Raw genomic sequence first — 22,018 nt, forward strand, 5'->3', positions numbered from 1 at the left:
TGTTTCTCACACAGTGCTGTTCATTTAATTTGTTTTTAAGTCAACTTGTTTTTGTGCACTTGTGTATGCACATCCATTAGGCACACAACTTTCTCCGTACTCTCAGTGGTACAGCTGTTTCCAGATTTTGTTAATCATTTGTTTTCCTTGTTCCTCTTTGTGTCCTAAACTGAACTTCCTTCACAGAGGCATCACCAATCAGAAAACTGAGCTTGTTTTATTTGCAAAGGAAACTCTTGAGTCCAGTTTCATATCCAGAGGTGGTCTGAATATAATTCTAGTCGCTCTTCCTGGACTTTGATCTTTCAGCTGGATGTGAACATGCTGCCTCTTATGGCAGCTGCGTTTTTTAGAATTTAGGAACATGATGTGTTATCACACTCTGCCTTCCTACTTAAGCATGAATTCTTCCAACTCTGAAATATGGTTCATGGTTCTGTACACTGTTCACCATGGTTAATGCATAATCAGGAATTGTAAATAGCTTCAAAACAAGTTGGTGTAACAATAGCACCAAACCATAGTTAAGTTCAAGGAGAACTTGAAAAACAAGAAGATGGATTGGGAGCATGCAATCTGTGACCTACTCCCATTCCTTCATCTTAAAATGTAGGGACCTAGGATCAAATCCCTGATGGATGTGCAACTTGCTGAGAGGTCTTGAGCCAGTCATGATCTCTCAACCTAATAAAACTTGGAAGGGTTGCTATGAAACTAAAGTAGGCAGAAGAGACCATGTATGCATCTCTGGCCTCCTTGAGGAAAGAAATTTGCTATGGCTAAGGAATGGACCATGCTACATTTGTATTTGCACTTAAACTTAAATTGCTGTTCCATGCAAGGATTAATCAAACACTTCGTTTTTAGCTCAGCGCTACAATTTATCTTGTAGGGTCTCTGCACGTGCACACACACACATACATACACACTTAAATATAATCACAGTTGTTACTGAAAGACCATGTTCATGACCAGGCAGCTAGTGGTCAGGGAATAATCTAGGTAGCAATTTTGGTTAGCAAGACTAGTTGCCTAAACCTTCATAAGTAGCCTTTTAGTGCTTCTATGCATATGGTAACAGCTTGGAGTTACAGGAGTGAATATCACAGACCTTTCTAATATATGCAAACTGTTCTGGTGATGGTTCTTTTTCCATCTGAGCTTGTCATGGAAATGCTGCTGTGTGCTTTGGTGGAGTGATATCAAACCGCCCCCAGAGACTTAGCTTGCAGCTGTGGTTTGTAAGCAATATTAGAACGGCTGTTAAATAGTCATCTATACAAATCCTATGAACACCTTTCTTTGATGGTTCTTTTTTTTTAAAAAAAGGTTTGCATTTGCAACCTGGTTGTATATGAGAGATAGAGGCCCAGTTCACATACAATGCTAAGCCAACCATGGCTAACGGAACGAATGCGTACTTGGAGCAAAAATTGTAGCTGCATCACTTCCTGCTTCTATGCTATCCAGAGCTAAGCCTTGCATGCAAACCTGGGCTCTGCTTTGCCTCGCTCCCAGAAAATGACTGGTGGTAAGCTAAGAACAAGCTTTGGCTGCAGCTCATGGTTTCTCTGGAGCAAAACACTAAGATGTAACACTAAGTCAAACCATTGTTTAACTCCAAATAGCACAGCAACAGCAAGACAGGGGGGGGGGGAATGAAGCTGCTATGATTTGTTGTTGTTGTTGTGAGTATCTGCATGCCTGCATGTTCACACCTAGGTAGACATGATTTGGCTTAGTATTACATGTGAACCGGGTCATAGGAAAAAGGTGATGTGAAGAAGTAACAACAACAACAACAACAACTGGCTGGGTTTCCCCAGCCACTCTGGGCGGCTTACAGCACATAAAACATTAGATATTTTTTTTAGAAAGTAATCAGTAAGCTTATGGCTGTTAATTGTATTTCTCAAGACTGTTTTATAGATAGATATGGCTAGATAATGAGATAAAATATGTGGAAATAGAGAGAAGGAGGTGTAGGGATGTTTAAGGCTGAATAATACCAAAGATTACAGGGCAGAGCTCAAAAGAGTAAAAGATTCAATCAAGAATGTGTGTGACCAACTCCCAACTGGTGGCAAAATAGTAAGCAGGCACAGATATAGGGAACATAAACATCTAAAGAGGGTCTGTCTGATTTGGACTATATATATGGCAGAAGGGCACTGCTGGCATATGGCAGCATATGCTGTTTTGGAAGATGTACAAGTTAATGAGCTCCTGATAGCATGGCAAACGTTGTTAATGATAGTTTCCCTTGATTAGAGATGAGGACAGAGTTGACACCAGGATTTGTGGCAGAAGCAAAGTCCTGGGTTGTTGCTGGTGAATAACAGCCAGAGGATAAGATAATTGTCCTCCCACAGATGTTTACGTACAGAATTCCTCTTAGCTTGCCCACTCATAACTAGTTAGAAATGGGTAGCACTATATCCCTTTAAATCCAATTTAAAAATTAATTTTCTTAATCAAATGACAATAAAATATTGAGCCATATGTAACAGTATAATATGTTGTCTTGGTCATTAGATGTATATGCACTCTTGACTGAATCTCATTTTTGTTTTTGCTGTGATGTGGCACACCTCTCTGTCTTGCGTTGCTGGGCGTCTTGTAAAAATGTTCTCTCCTGCTCTCTCTCTCTCTCTCTCTCTCTCTCTCTCTGTGTGTGTGTGTGTGTGTGTGTGTACATCTACTTTGTGTGCCACAATATATCTGACAGCCACAAGGCCCTCTATTGTTCATGTATGTATTTTGAGTTGAAGGACTGGCTGAGTTACTATAGTAATTGAGCAAATAAAAGATATACCCCTGCCTATGGGTGGGACAGGAAAGAAATTTAAACAAAGAAATGGAATCTAAGAACATGAGACTTTCAAACAGTGGCTTCCTACCATTCAAGAAAGATAACCTTAAAAATGAGGGTCCAGAAGGGATGCAGTAAGATATTATTTTCTAGAACGTTGACATTTTAAATATGCGATTTGTTCTCTAGACCACAATTGTCTTGTTGCCTGGCAGGGATTGTGACTAAAGAGAGAAAAAGTGTGAGCAGAGCTATGTTTTAAATGTATGGTTTTGTCAGACAAATTTGTAATGGACATAAATGATTCAGCTGAGATTTAGTAAGTTATTATATACTTCCAGGGTTTATTTTATAATAGATCTCATTTTGTAATGGATCTCACCTCTTTTTCTTTTGCTGCAGTCATGGCACCCATGGCACTTCTATCAAGTTATGAGTACCGGCACCCAGTGGCAGATGTACAAATTATTCTGTAGAGGGCAAAAGTCTGCACTGCTGCCCCCTCTCCCTGAACTCACAAGTGATGAGTTTTATGCAGTAATTAAAACAAAACAAAACACCTATGTAAGTTCTCCAGTGCCACATCTGGTTTCTCTATAGCTTTAGAGGTGAAACTTTTTTTTTAAAAAACCCCTGATCTCTTTACTTTTGAAGTTCAACCATGAGGGATACTTATGAAAGAAAACATACACAATAAAAAGAAACGTTTAAGATGATCATGTTAAGCATCAAGTCCCTAAAGCCAATACTTTCACAACTAGCTTTTCTCTCAGTAGTGTCTGTGGGAGGGATGAAGGAGAGAACAACTTTCTAGTTCAGCGAATGAGTCTTTGTAAGCAAATTGTTCAAGGTTCTTTGACTCCAGATTCCCATTTGGATGAACTCCAGATGGAGCGAGCACCAGCACCGGAATATACCTGAAAAGCTCACTGGGCAGGCAGCAAAAATTTTCACCCAGGGGCACATGCCTTGTTGATGGTTGCATTCAATCAGTTACGCACATGTGCACACATACAGACACACTCAGGCAGCAAATGTCAACGGATCATGATACCTCGCGCTCAGATTATACATGCTGCACCTGTGCAAGACAATACACTTTGTAGCCCATTTCCAAAGCACAAAAAGAGGAGGCAGAATGCCTCTCATTGCTAACGCCATTCACCTTGGGGTGAATGCAGTAAGACTTATTTCTGAATAGACATGAAGAAATGAGAAGCTGCTTGCTCATTGCACCAGGACTGGCTGTGATACAGGCCTTCAAAATTGCCTCTGGCTGTGCAGATATTATGTCCTTGCTTGTGCAGTGGTTGCCTAAGTTGTGACAGAGGAAGGGGAACAACAGTTTACAGTGGATAAATATTAGCAAAACCAGCTGTATTTGCTTAGGCTTGGTTTCACTTGGGGCAGAAGATTAAGGCTAGGTAACCAGTAATGGGAGAGCAACAGTTGTACCACTGTTTCCCATTCTACTGGCTTAACATGAAGAGTCAATGCTGCTGTTGAGTCAGTGATGGCACTTTAAAAACTGTATTGATTTTGACATGCGGAAGATTCAAAGCATGAGCTCCTCCCAATGCTTTAGGCTTAGGGATTTTTGCTTTGCCCTCCCAAGGCAGAAAGGAATGTGACCACTGCAGTACTCATGTTGTTTGGCTGGCGCATGTCCCCAGCTTAAAGAAGCCAAGTCACAGGCTTCATCAAAGTGTGCCCCACACAAGGGCTAACCGTACTCTGCAGAACAGGAGTGGCTAGAAGGTAGGTTTGAAATCTAGTAGATTTCTGGACAATTTGCAGTAGATCATCAAAGGTTTCAGACTCCTAAATACCTTTAACAACTAAGCAAGTTTTCACAGCTAAATGAAGCTGTTGAAATGAAGAAAGCTAACTAGTTGCAGACTTTTGGTGTGAAAGGGCTGTGTGTTTGTGAAGAGAAAACAAGTTATTAGGCTCAGAATATGCTCAGGGGTACCATGCCCTTTAATTCTTACTACATGTTTCAAAAAAAACCCTTACTACATGTTTTCCACACCTGACTCTTTTTGGTAGGTTTTGGGTTCTAGTAAAAAAACAACAAAAAACATGGGAGACCCAACAGGCCTAAAGTGTGCCCATTCCTCACGTAGAAGGACTAAATGTCCCTTCTTTTGTGTTGGTTACTTATAGAAGCTGTGCTTCAAAGTGGTGGATCAGGACCAATCACGAAGTTAAATTAATCTGGTCAAAGGATTTCTAGCATGTGTTTGGTGAGGACTAAACTCATTTCCCAATGACTTTGTATAATGGAGTAAAGCTGGAATTCCACAGCATTAAAGATCCATACAACATTTGCTTCCGATTCCATACAGAAAAATACATGGGAGTTAAGGAAGTATTCGACGATGAGGATGAGGGTGCCTTCTCTCTAAAACATTTTCTCACAATGAGAACTTGGTATACCGCAGAGGTACGGACTATTGGGAGCCACTGTGGGCTGAAGAATGTCTGGACTGTGGTTATTGAAAGACTGATATGAGTTGGAGTCATTTAGACATGCCCTTTGATGCATTCAGTGTATTTAAGGATATGACCTGGCAGAGAGATATTTTTGAACATGTGAGTTGTTGCTCACAATAAAAGTCAGCTTGCTTTAAGGGACATCAGTGTATGCTGTAGGTCTTTGGCTTCTTCTTGCCATGCAAGAAGTACCCAGTAGTAAATGGAGTGCCTGATATATAGCTGAACTGGGGGAGAAAATGTGACTTTTGACTGACTGCCATAGTCACTTTTGAAAATGGGTATGTCTCTAGGGCAGGAATTGATGTAGTGATTGTTCTTGGGAACACCAAAATTGGTTTAATCCTGCCAGCCATTGCCGTGCTTTAATCTTCATTTTAATTGGTGGCAGTTCCGGCCTTTTTCATGTGTGAATAAATAAAAACTTGGACAACAGGTGGTACTGGTTATGGCAGCTGAGCCTGGGCTCCCATTGATGTGGCAAATGATAAGATGCTATTGCATCATATTCATCGGTCTTAGGCACCCTTATGGGTTCTTCTGTTTGTTTATATTTGAAACTGGAAATTGGGGACTTCCTCAACCTCTGACTTTATCCCCAGGCTCTAACCTTCAAGTGCATCTATTTAAGAATAAAATAGAGACTGTTTGTACGCTGACAGATGCCATGTACTTTAGAATTGCTGAAAAAGAGCAAACAGCTTAAGAGTTCTGTTTTGATTAACTCTATTGTGATTGCCTGAATCTTGCTCACATTCTCTCTCTATCCGGTGTATGTTTTACAGACCTCCCAAGGAAGCTAACTACTGCAAAGAAGGAAGGTTGCATTTTCTACCTCTGCCAGACCCAGTCTCCAGCGCTGGCCCCCCTGATGGCAGTTGGCACTTCCCTGTAAAACCTGCCAAGCTGGACGCCACAGCTTTGAACGACTGCACTTTGGCTGCCACTGTGCCCTTTCCTGAGACAACCGACCATGCAGTCCTAGCCTGTCATGAAGAGCACTATGTAAGCGAAGCCGTGGAAAATGACCCATCAGACTACAGGGAGTACAGAGATGCTGGCACCATTACTGGTAGGTTGTTGACCAGTTGGCTGTTGACTTGGCTATTCTGTCTATCTCCTTGGAGGTAATAGCCTGCCTCTTCTGCAGAAGCCAACAACATTGCTTCTTGCAGAGCTAAAATTAGGCATACTTGACTAGATTCCAGAAAAGATTCATCTTCTTGCAGGGCTACTGACACAGCTCTAGATTCTCTTATGGGAGATGCCTCATGCAGACAAGCACAGGAACTCTAGTATTCTCAGTGAAACTTTATTCAGATTTAATCCAGACAACAGGAAGCAAAAACCTGCCCTTGTCTGAGGAGCAGATACTAGAACAAATCATACATGTTAGCTTTTGCGTTACATATTTCATACTGCATCACGGTGTGGTACACTGGTTTGACATCAATTGATAGGAAGTGCCTACAGAGGGTGGTGAATACAGCACAATATATTATGGGCTGTCCCGTGGATCTGCTGGATAACATCGAAGAACATTGCCTCAGGAGAGTGAGGAAAATTCTCAGGGATGATTCACACCCTGGCTGGCACTTTCTTGATCTCCTGCCCTCAGGCAGAAGATATAGAAGCACGATTAGTCGCACCAACAGGGTAAAGAACAGCTTCTGTCCGTGGGCTGTTAGGCTGCTGAAGGAAAAGATAACAACAGGGCAACTGACTTTCAGGTCTGGTGGGTGTGCGTCAGCAAACGAGGGGAATTAAGACTAAGAGAGCCGAGTGGGAGGTGCTCGTGTAATCTCACTGTATACAAGTTGTACAAGTGACAATAAAGTATTTTAATTTCAATATTGAAATTACGTTCACGTGAACTTATTGTGGGGGATGGTGGAGGCTGCTCCATTAGGGCTATTGGGGCACAGCCCTCCCAAGGGTGATGATGATGTGGTTGTTGTTATTGTTGCTGCTGTTATATTTCATTTCATTCATTTATTCATTCCCCACCCTCATAAATAAATAAATAATCCCCCAAGATCTCAAAGCCACAAATTCTTTCCTGTCCAATATACATTACTGTCAATCTGTTGTTCTCTGGCCAGGAAGGTCTCTGCAGCGCTCAGCCAGTCCTAATCAAAAGTATACCTAGGGCAGAGAGGGCTCTCTCATATGTCTCTGAGCAGAAGAAAACAAGTGACTGATCAGACTGCCTAGAAGTCAGCTCCAGTATGAAGGCTTATGCTCCATCTGTTGTCATGAGGCGAACCAGCAGCTTCAGTGTTGACCTCATAGGGGTGCTGAGAGGGGCAGTCTGAGCATACACAGAACTGTTTCCTGAGGCTACAGCTTCGCCACACCATGTACACCCCATCACACACACAGTTCACTTGTGTGATTGGGTGGGATGAAATAATTGTTTTTGACTTCGCAAGGTAAGTTCTCCCTGGGTTGGAAGGCACATGGATGTTTGAGAATGATGGGGAGAATGTTTCTCTGCAAGTGTGATGCAGCCTCCATTAATTGTAAAAGTCTGGAATTTTAATAGGTGCTTGTGGTTACTGTCTTTGGCTGCAATTGCTTTCTTTTCATTCTTAAAGGTTGTTCAGGCCGCTGAAAAGTAGCGGGCATATTCCCATAAAAATTCTTGAATTCAGTATTTTTTGCAGGTCCTGACTGGATCTCATTGGGATTCAGTTCAATCACAGGGATTTAGGGTTATGTGCACCCCAAACACCCCTGTGATGATTCAAGCATTTCTGTTTTGCTTTAAAAAAATTGCAGGTAAACAGAGGGCCTCACGTCAGCATCAAGAAACTGAATTTCTTACAGGAAACATGTGCTCTGGGCATGTTGCAACAAAATCGTGCTTATGACTCCTCTTTCTAAGTATTCCGAGATCAGGAAGAATTTAACTTAATATCCTTCTGTTTGTGTGTCAGAGCAGCTAATCTGATCACAGATTATCTCTTGATAATGTGCCATAAAACAGAAATGCAGGTTTCTTGATTCTCTCATCATCTAATAAGCTAAAAAGAGCGTTATTTTATACACTTCCTTCTTTCATAACATCCTGCAGGGAATCCTTGAATGGAGGATTGTACAGATTGTACAAAATGGGGGAGACACAGTAAGCCTACATTGGGCTATCTTTTGGGATGGTCTTCAGCACAAGGTTTTCATGAAACTTTTTAGCCAAATAATAAATGTGCTGTTAAATAACTGAAATCTGACCTCCTTAGGGCTAACAATTATATTGGTTTGATAAATAATCTTCTGAGCGTTCTGTCCAACACCACCATTCTTTAAGCAATTTCTTTGTTTCTCAGTTTGCAGTTCTCTTGGGATTTTCATTCTTTCCCCACGTCCAGGTGACTGTCATATCTATATTGCTTCTTCCTTCTGCAAAATCTGCAAGAAACAACTTCTTTTACTTAAGCAGTGTTATACACAATGATTTTTGCACTATTGAATTTGCACTGCCTCTTACTGAATTTCCCTCTTTTCACTTATTTCCCAGTGTTTCTACTAAAAGTTCCCTCTCATTGGTTTTTGGACTGGCTTCCTGGAACTCTTCTCATTCTAACACTGTCAATCTCTCCTACAACCCCCCCTCAAATGGTGGCTGCTGTGTCTGTTGCTGGATTGTACCACTTTAGACTGTGGCAGGGGTAGCAGTCTACCTCCGTGACTATTGCCACCATCCTCTTCAGTGTGTCTAGATCAAATTCCTCATTTTTTGCATGTCACTTGCTCTTCTGCCAGTATCTCCCCAAGTCCCATTCCTTTAGGGAAAGCTTATCTGAACCATCACTTTCTCTAAGCTCCAATTGCAACTTGACTCTCTGTCTCATTGGTGATGGGAACAGTCTGTCATGTAATTAGTAGCCAGAAGCACCTAAAAGCTCTCTTTTCCCAGCAACTTGGAATGAGCCAGGTATATGGAAAGCACTTAGCTCGTGAGATGCTGCGTTAGAGCTGCATCACAATTTCCAAATGTAGATCTATCTTGCTATAAGAATAGCACGCATAAATAATTATTGTTGAGGTTAATTTCATTTATTTATTCCCGGGATGTGTATCTATGTGATTTACAATGCAGTAAAAACCATGCATAGAAGAATTTCATATATAAAAACTTCTAAGACATTTGCATGTATGAAGGCAATGTTGAACAACAATTCACATATGAAATAAATGTAGATCCAGTATAGATAACAATTGGATAAATGTCTCCACTTAGAAGTCTTGTTGAATAGCCATTCCCCCACCCCATGTCAGAGCATATTGAGAGGCTGCAAGTACATATTCTCCTAAATGTTTCACATTATAATTTTCATTTAATGTTCTTACTATTTACCGCAAAACAGTTAAGTGTCCAGGTTCAACTGCACTCCGCATTTGTGAGTAATTGGGAACCCATAATCCCCAGCAAAAAAAGTAGTCTGCTGGCTGGTCCATAATGTTTTCACTCACTGTGAGAGAGGTATGGATTTTCTATCAGACTTTCAGTGGGAAAGTAGAATGAAGCTTGACTCTATTGATATGCTGAATAATTTTGATATGGCTAAGGAGCACTAATGAATGGAGCGCATTAAATGCTTGTCCTAACCTTGTCCTCTCCTCCCACTAATATTTGTCACTGTGCCTTTTTATATACCTTTTTCTAACCTGTTTGCTACTTCCTTTGTCTCTATTTGGAAGTTGCTCTATTTGCATTCTGCCTTGCGTTAGAAGGTGACAAGTTGATGATATGAAGCTATAGCACCATCTAGTGTTCTTGCCTTCAGTGTGATTTTTCTACTTCTAGGAGAAATTTTGGAGGGATGCCCTGGCCATGAAGTAGGCTACTTGTTCAAATAGCCCAAATCTGGAGGTGCAAGCCTTTTTTTTTTCAAAGCAGGGTTCAGTATAGTATACGTTTACCTTGACACGTGACAGATTCCAGAGGACGACACATATGCACAGAAAGACAGAGAGACTCTTGTGGAACTTCTAAAATATCAAAAGATATAAACCACAATGAATTTGTGGATTTGTTAGGTGCTTTATAAAAAAATCATAATAATTTTTACTTTTGATATCCAAGATGGGTTTTTAATCTTTTAATGCAGTTTATATTTAATTGTATTGTGGTTCAGCTTAAATGCTGAATTACAATGGTAAATGAACAAAAGGCGCATTGTTAACAGTTATGTTCTTTGCTTTCTATGAATAGCGTCTTGCTTCTTCAGCGTCTCCCTCCATCTGTCTGGACAGTGTAGGTTGTAGAAGTATTAGGGGATAACAAAAACCTCTATTCTTTCTGGTGGTGCAATCTTATTTTTTTGGTGAATATGTCTTGTTATTGCAGAAGAGGAACTGTGATAAAAAGCACCATTTGTTTTTCTTTCTGGGTTTGCTGTTTAACTTTTCTATTTCCTTTTGACTGGAGTAAAGATCTATATTGGTGGAAAACAAACCCTACTAATGAGTATACCTGCATGTTATTCTGACATGTTTTTGATTTTATAATATATTGTGCACCAGTCTTTTCCAGATTATTTTAAAGTAGCTTTTATCTCAAGTGCACTGAAGTGTGGTATATTTCTTGGAAGGGTTTTTTTTAAAAAAAATAAAAATAAAAAAGTCAGTTCCTATTGTAATTGCTCAATATACAGCAGATTCTAGTAACAAAGCCACTGTTGTAAGAATGGTGTCCATATGTCTCCTCACTTCGCTTTGTTTTGTCAACAGATGGCCTTTCTCACTTGTCAGGTTACTGATCAGTTAATAGCAAGACCAATCTGCCTCATTCCCCCCTCCAATGTATTGGCAGACTACTTCCCCCCTTCCCATGACAGTAGGCAGCTTTTGGCAATACAGAGATCCCTTAGGAAAGGAAGACCCCCATCCTTAATTTCATCTTGCCTTATGTCAAAGTAGCTGCCCAGAGTAGGATGGGCATTTCCAAAAAAAGAGATAGGAAATGCATCTCCTAACCCCCCCCCCAAAAAAAACCCTTTTAGCATATGCTAATACATACATGTCTTTGTCCACGGAGTCTTCTTGGCAGGGATACTGGAGTGGCTTGCCAGTTCCTGCTCCAGGTGGATCACATTTAGTCAGAACTCTCCACTATGACCTGTCTGTCTTGGGTGGCCCTGCATGGCATAGCTGATATCTTCTCTGAGTTATTCAAGCCCCTTCGCCACAACAAGGCAGTGATCCATGAAAGAGGAGACTCTTGAGAGTCCCATGGACTGCAAGAAGATCAAAACTATCCATTCTTAAGGAAATCAGCCCTGAGTGCTCACTGGAAGGACAGATCGTGAAGCTGAGGCTCCAATACTTTGGCCACCTCATGAGAAGAGAAGACTCCTTGGAAAAGACCCTGAAGTTGGGAAAGATGTTGGGCACAAGGAGAAGGGGATGACAGAGGATGAGATGGTTGGACAGTGTTCTCGAAGCTACCAACATGAGTTTGACCAAACTGCGGGAGGCAGTGGAAGACAGGAGTGCCTGTCATGCTCTGGTCCATGGGGTCATGAAGAGTCGGACACGACTAAATGACTAAACAACAACAAATATACATGTGTCAAAACAAAATTAGAAATTGTTACTATAATTTAACTAGAAATATAGTACATCTCACCGTAGTGTGGAAGATTGTGGTGAGGCGATTTGTGAGCCTGCTTGGTTTGCTGCCAAGTGCTTCAAGTCTCGCTCCTGATGACTATTTTATCTTTAAATTGCACTTAAATCAGGAAGTGCTTCAAATGCAGAATTTGCATGGTGCTGATGATGCCCAGGTTGCAGGTTCGATCCCTGTATGGGACAGCTGCATATTTCTGCATTGTAAGGGGGGTTGGACTAGGTGATCCTCATGGTCCCTTCCAACTCTATAATTCTATGATTTACTTTTCTACTTCTCTTTAAAAACCCTTTTACTTGTCTTTTGGAAATGATTTAATGGAAATGTTAATTCAACTACAAATCTCCTCCTCATGTGCCAGCTTGTTGAGGTGCTCTTTCCATTACTTTTTGCAAAGGGTCACTATCCTCTGCAAATTAGTGCACACTGTCTTAAGTGGGTAAGAGAAGTGGAGCATATCATGAAGCTCATTGTGACAGCTGATGTGTCATTGAAAAAGTGATGTTTGCATGTCACTTTCATGGTGCAGAAATGTTCCTTTTCAACTAGGCCTTTGCATGACTTGATCTTCATCCTATGCCCTTTTAAAAAATACTGGCTCTTTGTAGGGGGGGTATTGAGTTGTTGGTTTTGTTTTGATTTTATGTACAGTATTTGATATTTTATGTGAACTGCCCCGAGACCTTCAGGTATAGGGTGGTATAGAGAATGAATGAATGAATGAATGAATGAATGAATGAATAAATAAATAAATAAGGTGCCCTAGGCTTAGAACAGAGCATTACAGACTAGGAGGGAGGGTCCTGCATAATGATGGAGATTCCTGCAACCTTGAGGCACACATCCTCCAGAAGCTGGTGAGGCCATGTTTTGCTGTGAAAAAGCAAAGCCTTCGACCTTTATGTGATACTTCGTTTCTCAAGAACTCAGAGGACCTTGTTAGTATACATAACCAGGTGGTACTTCAAGCAGAAGGGACGCAGGTGGTGCTGTGGGTTAAACCACAGAGCCTAGGGCTTGCCGATCAGAAGGTCGGTGGTTCAAATCCCCGCAACGGGGTGAGCTCCCGTTGCTCGGTCCCTGCTTCTTCCAACCTAGCAGTTCGAAAGCACGTCAAAGTGCAAGTAGATAAATAGGTACCACTCCGGCAGGAAGGTAAACGGCATTTCCGTGCGCTGCTCTGGTTTGCCAGAAGTGGCTTAGTCATGCTGGCCACATGACCCGGAAGCTGTACGCTGGCTCCCTCGGCCAATAAAGCAAGATGCACACTGCAACCCCAGATTAATCCATGACTGGACCTAATGGTCAGGGGTCCCTTTACCTTTACTTCAAGCAGAGGTGGGGCTTCCATTAATTGTCAGGTGTACAGATCTGTGTCATTCCCTACTCCTTTCTGCTGCCTTTCTGGTCCAGGATGCAACTTTTATTATAGAGGACCATTTTTGTGCCTGAATTCTGAGTCATTGAGATTACTGAGCACCAGGTGGCACTAGCTTACCCTCCTAACACAGCAGTACAGTACTAATAACATGAGATGTTCAACAAGGGGGAAAGGTGTTCATTTAAAACATCCTGCATTTACTTTGGCTCCCCTGGTAAGCTGTTTGGTTTGGAAAGGGAGGGTTCTCTCTTCTCTCTCCTGCCCCCTAATCCCAAGAAGCAACCTACTGGCTCTAAACAGTCTTTCAAATTAAAACTTCAAAAAGCCCTTTAGGATTCTGGTTACTGGGCAGTGTTACTAGCTCTCCCCACAACGCTGTTTTAAAGGCTGTATTATTTGCAGTAGAAAACATAGCCATGGCTTTCATTGAGAATTGGCACCCATGTGCTGTATCTGTGCCCCTTGTGCAGAATCTTTTTTTTAATTGGCTAGTGAAAGCTTCAGTAAGCATTAATGGGATGAAGGATGAATGTGATAGCAAGTACCAGAACTGATCTTTGCACAGTTCAACAAATCCGATGGCTCTTTCTTTCCTTATTAAGATAATTGGCTGTTCTCTTTGGGATGAACATAAGTCAAGTAAGAAGCTTTTGGTAGGTGTAATGAGCTCACGGAAGGACAAGCAAATAGGCATTGTTAAGAGACCATGGTGCAGATACTGCGAATGAGTCACACACTTTTGAGAATCCAGGAAGATTTGTCCTTTGCTCTGAGGCACCCTTAATGCCATTTATATCTGCTGCATTCATACATTTTATCCCACTCAATTCAATTGCTGATGTAAGATATCCTAGAAAAATGTGCTTCCATCTTGGCTGAGAGAGTCACTATGGTGTATAGTTCAGTGTTTTACTCAGGACAGGGATGCCCAGGTTCAGATTCCAGGTCACCTGGTGACCTTGAGCCAGTCATGAACTCCCAACCTACCTCACAGTGTTGTTGTAAGAATGAAATGGATGGCTAGAGAAGTATGTATGCCGCAATGAGCATTTTAGGGGGGGGGGGGGAACAAAGAAAGCTTTAAATAATCCAAGGGAAAGTACAGGTATTGCTGGTTATTTTGGAAACAAACAAACCTAAGATTTATAATCTTCATCATTATCGTTATTATTATTAGTAATATTTTAACTGGATTTTTTGTGATCATGAAACTAAATTTACTTTGTTCCCCAATTCATAGTAAATCAGTGTTGGCAAGTTCTCTCTCTTAGTCCACTACCAGCATATCTAATTTGACAGTGAAACCAAAATCATAGCACAAGCATGGTTCCGTTTTTCATTCAAGTTGGTGCAGTATTCTTGGCATTCACAAAAGACCCAGGCACAGTGGGGAGAGGTTTTGTGCATTGAGAGCTAAAATAATTATGACACACATCCTGTCAACCCTTGGCATGTATTTATAGTCAATGCATTTAGGCTTTTAAAAAATGTAGCGCCATAAAAGTACATGTAACTGGCTTCAGTGGGATGGTTTTATTTTGAAACGTAGGCTTTTGAATTAAAAAAAAAATGCAACAGAATGAGTAAAGTGTTTTAGCTGAAGATAATGCCTGGCATCTTTCTCATTCCCTGTCTTAGCACATGGGAGCTATTTTTCGTAAAACGTTTTTCTTTTGAGGCTTCCTTGAGTCACATGGCGATGAGATCACTGATTCCCAGCAACATTGCTTTGTCATAAAGGATGAGGGAGACTTCTTCCCTAGTAATGCTGGGGTAGAAGTGATAAAAGCCTTGAACCAGAGATGAAACAGGAACAAATAGCATGCAATTACTAGGCAATTTATATTAACAGCTGCTTGTCATCTTGCTCCTGGAAAGCAAGGCTGTGTGGTGCTGGGTTTTGTGGTGTGGTTGCTGTGGATGAAATAGACTGCAAACCTTTAGGAGTATTGCAATACATTACTTCTATCAGAAACAAAAAGCTCACAGCTAATGCTGGTAACAGGTAGCCCATATGTACATACTAATAATAGCATCAGAGTTTAAAGTCTCTGGTCAATCTTTTCTTGTCTAAAGCACATAGAATAGCAGAAATATGAGATGATATAGAAACACACACACTCCGACCTCGGAGCATGGGAAGTCCGCCCAAAAATTTATAATTTAGCATAATATTTGGATTGTTTGATTACTGGATAATTTGAATAATTTGGAATGTTTAGTGTGGTTTGATTGGATTGTTAAAATGGAAAATTTAATAAATATCGTTCACACACACACAAAAAAAGCACATGGAATAGCTTTACATCTTGGGCAAGCGTTCCAGTAGGCAAACTTGCATGGAAGCAAAGCCTGTTGACAGAAATGCTTAATGTTATAGTTTCTGGTTTCTTTAGTTGTAGCTCATAAGCAGCGAAATGCCCACATTTTGAGACAAAAGCTTCTTATTCGGTTTCTTACGAAATGTTTAGTCAGAGCTTCTAAGCAATGCAACACCCTCCTCTTTCAGATGGAATTTTTCTGGAGATGATGGAATGCGTTGGATGGGATTTTGCTGATGTGGCTTGTATTAAATCACAAGTGTTTCTATTTTTATTTTGAATGTGGTGTAACCCAGTTTCTGTGCTTGCCTTTCCCCTCTCTTTAGATGTGTGCAATAGTACAAATCTTCCCGAAGTTGAAATCATCAGTCTGCTTGAAGAGCAGCTACCACACTACAAGCTAAGAGCAGACACCATCTATGGTTATGACCACGACGACTGGCTTCATACACCTCTCCTTTCTCCTGATGCTAATATTGATTTAACAACAGAGCAAATAGAAGAGACGCTGAAATACTTCCGTAAGTCCAAATGTATTCATTTGTCCTCAAATGCAATTGCCTGTAGAATTTATAAGTTGCCTTCTCCCCATGTACCCCAAATTTCCTCAGTTTAGCAGCTATTCTTGGATAAATAATGCAATATGTGGGATGGATCACACTGAAAACTGTCACTGGTACAATAGAAATCATGAGTGTGTATCTGGTCCTTCCGTGAAGCACTGCATAATATATGCAAAGCAGGTGGAAAACATAGTGGGAAAAATATACCACTCATAATCACATTTCTGTTGTAGGCTGTATGTGACATTTTAAACCCAGCTAAAAGCATTTGGAATGTAGCTTGCATATGTCAGTTTCCTTGAAGTGCATGACTTTCCTTTGGCTTGTAATACAGTGGCAAGCTAAGATGCTGAGCCTGCAGTCCTACAGGCAAGTTGCTTAACTCTAGTTGGGTCTGGTGGGAATGAAAAACAGCAGCATAGGTTGCTAACCTACAAGCCATCGCAACCCAGTTGGTGACCAAAAAGCAAATGGGAGTCAAACTTCAATTAAAACAAAAATTGGAGTGGCCTTGAAAAATCTCTTCTTAACATTTTTTTTATTAAGTACAAATTAGAAAACATACATATTTACAACAAAAGAAAATACAAAAGAAAAAGAAAATACATATAACCAAGGAAAAAAAATTAGAGAATATTTTGTCTCTTTTCATATTTACAGTTATTTATACCTCTGTAAAATGCTATTCACAATAAAGGAGTGAAATGAAAGATAAGATATCAGAAAAAAAGAAAAAAAGAACAAAGAAAAAAATAAAGAAGTAAAAGAAAAAGATCATAGGTGAAAATTTTTAAAAGTAGATAAGTACTCACAATACATAGCTGTTTCCCATCTATATTTATATTTAATTGTGTAATTTCATCTTGTCCTTATCTACCTTAAATAAAGTGTTTTTTTGACTCATTGAATTTGTGTTCAGATGGACTGAATATGGCTAAATAGTACCATACTTTACAGCTTAATGTCTTGTGACATTAAGAAATACCCTTAAAATATCAGCACAGTTTTTTAAACACACACAATGTCTTATCCTTTTGTAAGTAGGTCAGTTAAACTTTCAGAGAAAAGTACCAAGAGATTAAACCTAGATTTGAAGTGTGGGCCTGTACAATCAACTCCTCCTGCTCAATGTATGTTCATTTGCTTGCCTTTTGGGTACACATCTTTTCCCAAGATTACATTTTTTAATGTTATGACAATGTTGTTTTTTCAAGCACCTAAAATTTCGCCATTTTGTGGTGGGGTTGGAGAAGTAGGTGATGTTTTCCATGCAGTTTTACATCTTTTGATTGGCTGAATAATAATAATCTATGGGTGTGGTGGATATAATCCTTGATTGTGTAGTAACTGACAGCGAATGGGCTGCCAATGGGCTACCAATAGTCTGCATTAAGGAAAATAATCTAAATCCGGCATCAACTGCTTCCAGGTCGCTGATCCACAGCCGCTGTTTCATGCATAGTTGCTGTTATTTACCGTATTTTTCTGTCTATAAGACGTCCCCATGTATAAGACGACCCCCAATTTTAAACTTTAAAAAGGTGGGAAAAAATATCGTTTTATAGACGGAAAAATAAGGTATTTCAGGGATCATCCTAGCCATAGGCGCCGACTCCATGGGGCCTGAGGGGGCCCGAGCCCCCTCAAAAATTCGTTTGGGGGGGCTCCGCCCCCCCAATAATCTCGGGCGCCCCTCCAGCAGAGCGCCACTGCCGCCCCTCCCCCAGCCCAAAATGCACAGGGTCGGGCTGCATGCCTCCTGCCCCTCCCTCCCGAGCAAAAGCTCCACCCAATTTCCTTCGGAGCTGATTAATAGGCGCAGCACGCTCTCCCCTATTCGCTCACGAGGAGGCGGCGCCACTTTATCTGCATATTCATGAGCTTATTTATTATTCATGAGCTTTCGCGGGCTCCCCCAATATTTTTTATAAGTCGGCGCCCCTGATCCTAGCAGTTCGAAAGCATGTCAAAGTGCAAGTAGATAAATAGGTACCGCTCCAGCGGGAAGGTAAACGGTGTTTCGGTGCGCCGCTCTGGTTCACCAGAAGCGGCTTAGTCATGCTGGCCACATGACCCGGAAGCTGTACGCCGGCTCCCTCAGCCAGTAAAGCGAGATGAGCGCCGCAACCCCAGAGTCCACGACTGGACCTAATGGTCAGGGGTACCTTTACCTTTACCTTTAAGCACTTTCTGCTTATGTTGGTTTGATAACATTGTATTGTATTCAGAAACAAGAACAAAAAATGCATTAAGATTCGCTGGTGTTCTCATAACTGTTGCTAGAATGATTCTTGTCACGTGTTGTTTAGTGAATACTGAAAGCCACATGACTACTGTTAATTTCCATTAGCCTCTGTCACATGCCTCACTATTTCAGTGTTTCTTCCTCCATAACTTCAAGTACAACTTGCATCCTTAGGGTAAGTGGAAGCAGAGAGAGCTGGAATCGTACCTAAACAGGATATAGATTAAAAATGGCCACAGCTTTGTTTTGGGTGGGGGGTAAAACTTGCATAGGACAGTTTGTCTTGGCATAGGACAAGGATCCAGACTTGGGACAGGTTGACTGATGATCGGCGGAGCTTTGCAGCCTGCATGCTGAGAAACATTAATGGGAAGAAGGCAAGCTGTTCAAGAGGGATGGGGACAGTTTGGAAAAGCACTTCGGGTTTTTGTGTGTGACAGTCACAGGTTCCTTGTATCATGTAGCTATATCCTTGGATGACCTAATATATAAGTGGCATTTGAAGTATCTGAACAGAATTATACGGCTGTAAAGAGAATTAATGGGACATTTTTGTCTGATCCCTTGAAGCAATAGAATTTTCTAAGCTGTTCTGTACCAGACAAATGTTGAGAAGCTGTCCATTTGAAAATCTGCACAAAAATAAATTCTACAACTTTGACCAAGTAGGTTATTTGTTTGTCAAAGCGCTGTTAAGGCTCTTGTGTTACATAATATTGTTATGCTGATTTTGTAGAATGGTTTATCACTTTTCATCTACTATTTTTCAACATTGTAGATCTTTTACTTTAGCTTAGAGTTGACTACTTCCTTTCTAAGTTTTCTTTATTTTGCTACTTTTTAATATTTCATAAACCAATAGAAGAATGTTTCATGTTACAAGAACGTTTTGCCACTGATTTTAAGATGGCCGTACATGAAGAAAGGAATTTCAGAGGAGGCTGCAGCATAGAATAATTAAATTACAATTCATCCAGCAGTCAAGCGCTAATTAATTTGGGTCTGAATGGAGACAGCTGCCTCCTTTCCCGCTACAAATGTGGAATTCTTTTTCTTTTTCTTAACTACCGCTACTGTTGAAAAGCAGCGTTCTCTAACCTGGTGCCCTCCAGACATTTTGGACTACAATTGCCATCAGCTTAATCCACACACCTCTGTTGTCCAATATGTCTGGAGCGCATAAGGTTAGGGAAGAGGTTCACTTTGCTTAGCTTACATGCCTTCTGTCTTTAATTGAATTATGACTTCTATTGAAGTTCCACTGGATTCCCTATGTCTACTAAAATATTAGCAGCAGTTCATGCAAAGTGCCACATCCCCGTCGTATGGTTGTAGGAGTTTGGCAGAGTCTCTCTTTGGAAATAATTGCAACTTCAGTCAAATCTTCTGTTTGCCAATAAATAGGTTTTTTTCCTTGCACAACTTTGTATGCCCTGTGCTTTGTGATCTTTGTGCCATTGTCAGTTGTGTATAGTACAGGGCATGCAAGATGGCAGACTCTAAGCCATGGGTAGGCAACTTAAGACCCAGGGGCTGGATCTGGCCCAATCGCCTTCTAAATCTGGCCCACGGACACAGTGTGTTTTTACATGAGTAGAATGTGTCCTTTTATTTAAAATGCATCTCTGGATTATTTGTGAGGCCTGCCTGGTGTTTTTACATGAGTAGAATATGTGCTTTTATTTAAAATGCATCTCTGGGTTGTTTGTGGAGCATAGGAATTTGTTCATTCCCCCCCGCCCGCCCCCCCAAAAATATAGTCCGGCCCACCACATGGTCTGAGGGACGGTCGACCGGCCCCCTGCTGAAAACGTTTGCTGACCCCTGCTCCAAGCAATGTAAGATGTATCAACATAGTGAGTCAGAATCAATTGAGTAATCTATTTCAAGCCTCCCATCCTTCAGAAGAGCTATTTTAAATAAATGCCTGTCTTTTGCAGCAAGGAAAAATGTCGTTTCTCCTGTATATGGAGTGCTCTAAAATACTGTTTGGCCTTACATATATTTACTATTACTTTTCAAATAAATAGGACCTGGTCTTCCCTCTCTCCTTTTTAATTATGGAAATATTGATCCGCTCATTTTGACTAAATCTGCGTAAATATATTTATTGCTGCTTAGTTTTTTCATGGAGCTTGTGTGTTAGATAATATTTTTAAAGGTTCATTTAAAAGTTGGTATCTTAACTTCACTGTATATATAGCCGTAGTGATGCTCTGAATTGTGCATTGTTTCATCTCTGATCCTTCATTTCTAAAGATAGTGGCTGCTGCCCAAGTAACTTCTAGCAAAGGCCATTTAGGGCCACCCTATGTCTTGAGGGTGAAGCAATTCCAACAGTTTTTAAATTATGTGTTGGTGATTTTTTTTTGTTCTTTACATATCATTAATGTAAAGACAAGACTAGCAATAGTCTTAAGAATTTCTGTATAAATATTAGTTTTTCTTCCTCTTGAGTTTGCCCAGTGAAACAAGTGGAGTTCTCAGCATGCAGTGGGGCTTTTCCATCACTTGTGCCCTCTGAAAAGCCAATTCTGAGAGTTGGAGGACCCTCTGAAACAGAATGGGATATGGGCCTGAGGCTGCAGCTGAGAAGATGATTTGCAGAATTTGGAGAGATATGCACCTACTGTGCATGCAAATGTGCCGTCTGCTCACACAGAAGGACCTCTGAACCTTTGGGACTCTGACTCAATATCCATCCCATCTGAAAGCTTTGGTGTAATAGCAGTGTGCTGTAATAGATGACGAGATATTTTAGTAAATTCATCCTATACCAGAGCTAACAAAAGCTAAACCCAGGCAGCATATATGCCCTTTTGAAAGAGGTACTTGATCTTTTAGTAGTGCATTTAATTCACTCACAAAAGCAAATGTTAGTCTCATTAGACCTCAGAAAGTAACATTGGCTTACAATCTTCTTAGAATGCAGCCAACTTCTTCACTTGTTTAGTTCCTAACTGAAGCAAAGTCCAGTGATTGCTTAGCTACTTATTCTAGCTCACCAAGCATTTAACCTTTGCATTCCACAATCTGAACTGGCTCCCCCCCCCCCCCCAGTTGTGAGAAAATCTGAGCTGGGAATAGTTAGTGTGACACCCTCAGATGATAAATGGCTAAACTCTACTATGGGACCAAAGACTGCTGATGGGACCAAAGACTGCTAAGTAGTCTTTTCCCAATTCACTCTACTTTGGTTTTCTAATGTTAAAACAACTGAGTGTCAGTTTGGAGCATGTAAAAGATTGTGTGGAATGTTAGTCTTTAGTAGCTTTTTTTGTAGGTGCTCCTTTTCTATGGATATTTAATTTGTTTACAAAAAATACATATAAGCTGTCTATGACAATCCATGATATACCTAAATAATAAAACAAATTAAAATGAAAAGAAAAAAGTACACCATAAAGTAATAAATGAAATGCAGTTAGTTGCTCAAAGGTTGCCATTGATAAAATTCCAGAAAACCTGAGTACGTGTGTTTTGAACACTGTTGGCATTTGTCACTGGTCAGAGAATATATAGTTCCATTAAATGGGGGCCACTAGAAAGAAGGCCCTGCCACTGGTTGC

The 22,018-nt window shown here is 40.7% G+C and overlaps 1 protein-coding gene across 12 annotated transcripts in view; it reads left to right on the plus strand.

Annotated features, from left to right (window-relative positions):
• The window catches only part of TRAK1 (trafficking kinesin protein 1), a 140,315-nt gene that overhangs the window by 45,022 nt on the left and 73,275 nt on the right, over positions 1 to 22,018 (plus strand). For all 12 annotated transcript variants that reach the window (XM_083467827.1, XM_083467825.1, XM_083467826.1 and 9 more), the window contains exons 2-3: positions 6,094 to 6,380; positions 15,968 to 16,162. In XM_083467827.1, the coding sequence (XP_083323953.1) occupies positions 6,094 to 6,380; positions 15,968 to 16,162 (482 nt within the window). The remainder of the gene's footprint in view (positions 1 to 6,093; positions 6,381 to 15,967; positions 16,163 to 22,018) is intronic.

Source organism: Podarcis liolepis (assembly GCF_965112155.1).
Source record: "Podarcis liolepis genome assembly, chromosome: 12".
Classification (NCBI taxonomy): domain Eukaryota; kingdom Metazoa; phylum Chordata; class Lepidosauria; order Squamata; family Lacertidae; genus Podarcis; species Podarcis liolepis.